We start from the raw sequence: 6,396 nt of genomic DNA, 5'->3' as shown, positions 1-6,396 counted from the left end.
CTGTGAAGACAAGAGAGCTCAGTGATGTCCTACGGGACACTGCTGACGGGCCCATGTGAGGACAAAGACGGTGTCTTCACCAGTTTCCAGGCAGGGCTCCAGTTTCTCAAAGAACTCAGGTGCGATGATCTGCAGCAGCGAGTGGAACAGGTGGACGTAAGGTAACCTGGACACCAGCACCAACGACTGAAACAGAGAGACACGTGTCCTCATGTGTCGCAGGTGTGAACGGGTGAGGACAGGTGAGGACAGGAGTAGACAGGGGGGACAGGAGTAGACAGGGTGGACAGGAGTAGACAGGGGGGGCAGGAGTAGACAGGGGGGACAGGAGTAGACAGGTGAGGACAGGAGTAGACAGGGGGGACGGGAGTAGACAGGGGAGGACGGGGGAGGACAGGAGTAGACAGGTGAGGACAGGAGTAGACAGGGGAGGACAGGTGAGGACAGGAGTAGACAGGGGGGAAGGGAGTAGTAGACAGGTGAGGACGGGGGAGGACAGGAGTAGACAGGTGAGGACAGGAGTAGACAGGGGAGGACGGGGAGGACAGGAGTAGACAGGTGAGGACAGGAGTAGACAGGGGGGACAGGAGTAGACAGGGGAGGACACAGGTGAGGACAGGAGTAGACAGGGGGGACGGGAGTAGACAGGTGAGGACAGGAGTAGACAGGTGAGGACGGGGGAGGACAGGAGTAGACAGGTGAGGACAGGAGTAGACAGGGGGGAGGACAGGAGTAGACAGGTGAGGACGGGGGAGGACAGGAGTAGACAGGTGAGGACAGGAGTAGACAGGGGGGACAGGAGTAGACAGGTGAGGACAGGAGTAGACAGGGGAGGACAGGAGTAGAGGGGAGGACAGGAGTAGACAGGGGGACAGGGGGGACAGGAGTAGACGGGGGGACAGGAGTAGACGGGGGGACAGGAGTAGACAGGGGGACAGGAGTAGACAGGGGGACAGGAGTAGACAGGGGGGACAGGAGTAGACAGGAGTGACTGACTTTCTGGAAGTATCCTCTCTTCACAGAGACGTCCTTCACTTGTCGAAAGTAGACGTAACCAAAGAAATGGGACACCTCCCTCTGTGGAGACAAAATGTGACATCAAGAGAGAGGACAGTGGGTGATGATGTCATCAGTGGTCCTGTGTTCACCACGTCCATCAGCAGGTCCCTGACCTGCAGCGAGACGGGGGCGTCTCTGTTGTAGACGTCCTCCGTCAGCTGGAGAGCTCTGCGACCGACCGACTGACGAAACCTGAAGCTGAACTGAGTGTCCCCGAGGCATCCTGGGACATGGAGAGGACACGGGAGGGGACACGGGAGGGGACACGGGAGGGGACACGGGAGGGGACACGGGAGAGGACACGGGAGGGACACGAGGGGACACGGAGAGGACACGGGAGGGGACACGGGAGGGGACACGGGAGGGGACAGGGGAGAGGACACGGGAGGGACACGGGAGGGGACAGGGGAGAGGACACGGGAGGGGACAGGGGAGAGGACACGGGAGGGGACACGTGAGAGGACACGGGAGGGACACGGAGGGGACACGGGAGGGGACACGGGAGGGGACACGGGAGAGGACACGGGAGGGGACACGGGAGGGGACACGGGAGGGGACAGGGGAGAGGACACGGGAGAGGACACGGGAGGGGACACGGGAGGGGACAGGGGAGAGGACACGGGAGGGGACACGTGAGAGGACACGGGAGAGGACACGGGAGGGGACACGGGAGAGGACACGGGAGAGGACACGGGAGGGGACACGGGAGGGGACAGGGGAGGGGACACGGGAGAGGACACGGGAGAGGACACGGGAGGGGACACGGGAGAGGACACGGGAGAGGACACGGGAGGGGACAGGGGAGAGGACACGGGAGGGGACACGGGAGAGGACACGGGAGAGGACACGGGAGGGGACAGGGGAGAGGACACGGGAGGGGACACGGAGAGGACACGGGAGAGGACACGGGAGGGGACAGGGGAGAGGACAGGGGAGGGGACACGGGAGGGGACAGGGGAGAGGACACGGGAGGGGACACGGGAGAGGACACGGGAGAGGACACGGGAGGGGACAGGGGAGAGGACAGGGGAGGGGACACGGGAGGGGACAGGGGAGAGGACACGGGAGGGGACACGGAGAGGACACGGAGGGGACAGGGGAGAGGACACGGGAGGGGACACGGGAGAGGACACGGGAGGGGACACGGGAGGGGACACGGAGAGGACACGGGAGGGACACAGGGGAGAGGACACGGGAGGGGACAGGGGAGAGGACATGAGCGGTTAGGGTGCAGCCTGGCGTCCCCGTCCTGCTGCAGCCAGCAGGGAGGAGCTGCGCTGAGCTCACCTGAGTACGAGTCTGGGAAGGACAGGTAACAGACGCTGCTCTTCTGCCAAAACCAGCCACAGACACACAATCAACACAGGCCAAAACAGCAGCAACGTGCGGCTCGTTACCTCCTTCTCCGTCAGCTTCACGTCCTCCGGGAGCAGCAGCTGGAAGACAACCAGGACCCGTTAGTCCACACAAAGGTCCCGACACCAGGACCCGTTAGTCCACAAAATGTCCCGACCCACCAGGAACCCGTTAGTCCACACAAATGTCCCGACACCAGGACCCGTTAGTCCACACAAATGTCCCGACACCAGGACCCGTTAGTCCACACAAATGTCCCGACCCACCAGGACCCGTTAGTCCACACAAATGTCCGACACCAGGACCCGTTAGTCCACACAAATGTCCCGACCACCAGGACCCGTTAGTCCACACAATGTCCCGACACCAGGACCCGTTAGTCCACACAATGTCCCGACACCAGGACCCGTTAGTCCACACAAATGTCCCGACCCACCAGGAACCCGTTAGTCCACACAATGTCCCGACACCCGGACCCGTTAGTCCACACAAATGTCCCGACCCACCAGGACCCGTTAGTCCACACAATGTCCCGACCCACCAGGACCCGTTAGTCCACACAAATGTCCCGACACCAGGACCGTTAGTCCACACAATGTCCCGACCCACCAGGACCCGTTAGTCCACAACAAATGTCCCGACACCAGGACCCGTTAGTCCACACAAATGTCCCGACACCAGGACCTGTTAGTCCACACAAATGTCCGACACCAGGACCCGTAGTCCACACAAATGTCCCGACCACCACGACCCGTTAGTCCACACAAATGTCCCGACCCCCCAGGACCCGTTAGTCCACACAAATGTCCCGACCCACCAGGACCCGTTAGTCCACACAATGTCCCGACCCACCAGGACCCGTTAGTCCACACAAATGTCCCGACCCACCAGGACCCGGTTCGTCCACACAGTGCTCACACATGAACAGAACCTTTCTTTGTGCCTGGGTCTCTAACCCCTAAAACCCACGCGCTGCTTCAGCTTTCTGAAATATATTCAGAAAAACATGAATTCGCGGTTCCCTGTCAACAAACGCGGCGATCAATACCCAGCAGATCGATGTAGCTATAACTGGATGTACGCCGTAACTATGGCAACCACAAACGCTTTAGATAATTCGCCGGCATATTTTAAATAATAAGCTAACTGTGCTAAGCTAACCATCGTTCGCTACCTCTATGGCTTGTCCGAGCTCGAGGTCGAAGGTAACGACGCACACGCACTCCAGCCAGGAGGAGAAGCGGGCCCACCGGCACCGGCTGTCCGCTTCCTCACGAAGGAAAGAACCGGAACCGTCAGACGGGTTCATGACAGAAAACCCAGTCCTCCGTCAGGTCGTCCTGTCATCCTGTGTCCTTCCATTCCGAAGGATGGGAAACAACCATGGGACCGAACAGAGATGGAGGGGCAAAGAAGGGGGTTAGCGCCCCCTCGCGGTTAGACAGCAAAGGAACTCCGGCTGATCTGCTCAAATATTTCTCCGCCTGCAGATCCAGTCTGGGCCACCGGTTCCGGCGCTACAATCACACATTCTGTTGCTGCTTGAAATGAAAGAAAGAACAGTTCAAAATAAAATGCTGTCATTGGCGGAGCTTTACGCTGAAAGGGCTGTGACGGACGTGCCAGAGAGGCGCTTCCGTTACTTGCCGGTGTGCCGCTCACTTGTCGCGTGCCAGCGGAGCGAGCAGGATGGCTGACCCGTGCTCTTTCTCCTCGTTCAACAGGTGTGTCACCAAACACCTTAACCTGACGCTGACCGTGGAGCGAGTTTCTAATGTCCCACCGTGTCCGCGGTCCGTGAAGTGGACATGGGGAACGCGACAGATCGATATGTTTTGATCCGTGAGGTTGGGACACGTGACACACTTTAGATCTAGAAGATCCATGAAGATCAACCCTTCGAGCCAACATTTTCATTTGATCCCCGAGTCATCGGGGCTTTAAGTTCTTCTTGTGATCTGGATGAAACCCTAACCCTAAAAAATAATGTCACAACAATTCTTAGGGATTTGAAAATGTGTTGTTTTTAAAAATCTTACTTTAAACTGATTTTTAAAGCGCTCGAAACAGACAAAATCAGAAAGCAGTTTAAATTTGGAACCTCTGCAAATGATGAAACGACTCTTCGACTTTTAATCTGCAAAACCAGAAGGTTGTGTGCAAACGTCGTCCGCAGGGGGCGCTATTGTCCACGTAACCCTACCCCTACCCCTGACCCTGACCCTGACCCTACCCCTAACCCTGACCCTTGTCCATGTAACCCTGACCCTGACCCTAACCCTGACCCTTGTCCATGTAACCCTGACCCTGACCCTAACCCTGACCCTTGTCCACCACCCCTAACCCTGACCCTAACCCTAACCCTACCCTAACCCTGACCCTAACCCTGACCCTGACCCTGACCCTGACCCTAACCCTGACCCTTGTCCACCTACCCCTAACCCTGACCCTGACCCTTGTCCATGTAACCCTAACCCTAACCCTGACCCCAACCCTAACCCTTGTCCATGTAACCCTACCCCTACCCCTACCCCTACCCCTGACCCTAACCCTGACCCCAACCCTAGTCCATGTAACCCTGACCCCAACCCTAACCTAACCCTTGTCCATGTAACCCTGACCCTAACCCTGACCCTAACCCTGACCCCAACCCTAACCCTAACCCTTGTCCATGTAACCCTACCCCTGACCCTAACCCTGACCCTAACCCTGACCCTTGTCCACCTACCCCTAACCCTGACCCTGACCCTTGTCCATGTAACCCTAACCCTGACCCCAACCCTAACCCTAACCCTTGTCCATGTAACCCTAACCCTGACCCTAACCCTAACCCTAACCCTAACCCTAACCCTGACCCTGACCCTTGTCCATGTAACCCTAACCCTAACCCTACCCTAACCCTGACCCTGACCCCAACCCTAACCCTAACCCTTGTCCATGTAACCTAACCCTGACCCCAACCCTAACCCTAACCCTTGTCCATGTAACCCTGACCCTAACCCTGACCCTGACCCTGACCCTAACCCTTGTCCACCTACCCCTAACCCTGACCCTGACCCTTGTCCATGTAACCCTAACCCTGACCCTGACCCTAACCCTTGTCCATGTAACCCTGACCCCAACCCTAACCCTAACCCTGACCCTGACCCCAACCCTAACCCTTGTCCATGTAACCCTGACCCTGACCCTGACCCTAACCCTTGTCCATGTAACCCTGACCCCAACCCTAACCCTACCCCTACCCCTGACCCTGACCCTAACCCTGACCCTGACCCTGACCCTGACCCTGACCCCAACCCTAAGAGATTCACACCTTTGTTAACCCGCTGCTTCCGATCACAGAAATATACATTTATTAGTTGGCAGGGGAGCGAGGAAAAAGCAACCGTGCTAGTTAGCTCTAGCAATTTAGCTTCTTCTTTGGTGGTCTGAAAGTGGTTCCAGTTGTTCTTGTTGTGTCAGTGCTTTGGCATCTTATTGTGAATCGTGACAAATGTGAAACGAACCTGAGGGAATAGTTTTAACCCTTAGCCTGTTAGCCCTGTTAGCCCTGTTAGCCCTGTTAGCCCTGTTAGCCGACAGATGATGGAGATGTTTGGACACTGTTGACATTAAAAAAGTAACTCATAAAAGTAACATTTCTGTTTTGTCAACTTGAATGATTTGATTGGCTCTGATCAATTGCAGTTTAATTTGAAGGAGAAGACTAACGTGGTTGCTGGACCCTTAAACCTTTAATCTGGTGAATCTGGTCCCCGTCTGTCGTCATGACGCCCACCCAGAGATGGTCATCTTTACCTCCTTCACCCCCCCGGAGCTCAGAAGCAGCGTCAGACTGATCACATGTAAATGTCCAATTATTTTCTCTTAATAACGAGTGTTTAAACATGCTAACCTCACTCCCACAGCTCGGAGTTAAATGAACGATCCAATTTCCTGGTAATTCAGAATCTGAGAATAAAGTCAGAATTGAATCATCTT

General features: G+C 56.5%; 1 protein-coding gene and 2 long non-coding RNA genes across 6 annotated transcripts in view; 2 read left to right on the top strand and 1 right to left on the bottom strand.

Annotated features, from left to right (window-relative positions):
* The window catches only part of dennd6b (DENN/MADD domain containing 6B), a 9,220-nt gene extending 5,268 nt beyond the window's left edge, over positions 1-3,952 (bottom strand). The window contains exons 1-6 of one of the 4 annotated variants that reach the window (XM_057022455.1): positions 3,590-3,951; positions 2,457-2,495; positions 2,347-2,389; positions 1,173-1,282; positions 997-1,077; positions 81-186 (exon numbers count right to left, since the gene is read on the bottom strand). In XM_057022455.1, the coding sequence (XP_056878435.1) occupies positions 81-186; positions 997-1,077; positions 1,173-1,282; positions 2,347-2,389; positions 2,457-2,495; positions 3,590-3,724 (514 nt within the window). In that variant the 5' untranslated portion in view covers positions 3,725-3,951. Of the gene's footprint in view, positions 1-80; positions 187-996; positions 1,078-1,172; positions 1,283-2,346; positions 2,390-2,456; positions 2,496-3,589 lie in introns of all 4 variants that reach the window. The other 3 variants (XM_057022458.1, XM_057022456.1, XM_057022459.1) reach the window with 3 other exon arrangements.
* On the top strand, positions 179-1,093 carry LOC130519241 (uncharacterized). The gene is made up of 3 exons (XR_008948268.1): positions 179-254; positions 332-449; positions 979-1,093. It is a non-coding gene; the product is annotated as an uncharacterized LOC130519241 (long non-coding RNA).
* Positions 3,953-4,012: 60 nt separating the features above from the next.
* LOC130519240 (uncharacterized) lies at positions 4,013-6,394 on the top strand. The gene is made up of 2 exons (XR_008948267.1): positions 4,013-4,139; positions 6,103-6,394. It is a non-coding gene; the product is annotated as an uncharacterized LOC130519240 (long non-coding RNA).
* The last annotated feature ends 2 nt before the right edge of the window (positions 6,395-6,396 follow it).

The sequence above is a fragment of the Takifugu flavidus genome, chromosome 22 (assembly GCF_003711565.1).
Source record: "Takifugu flavidus isolate HTHZ2018 chromosome 22, ASM371156v2, whole genome shotgun sequence".
In the NCBI taxonomy this organism is placed as follows: domain Eukaryota; kingdom Metazoa; phylum Chordata; class Actinopteri; order Tetraodontiformes; family Tetraodontidae; genus Takifugu; species Takifugu flavidus.
The sequence above is the reverse complement of the archived record's forward strand: the minus strand, read 5'-3'. Positions and strand labels throughout refer to the sequence as shown.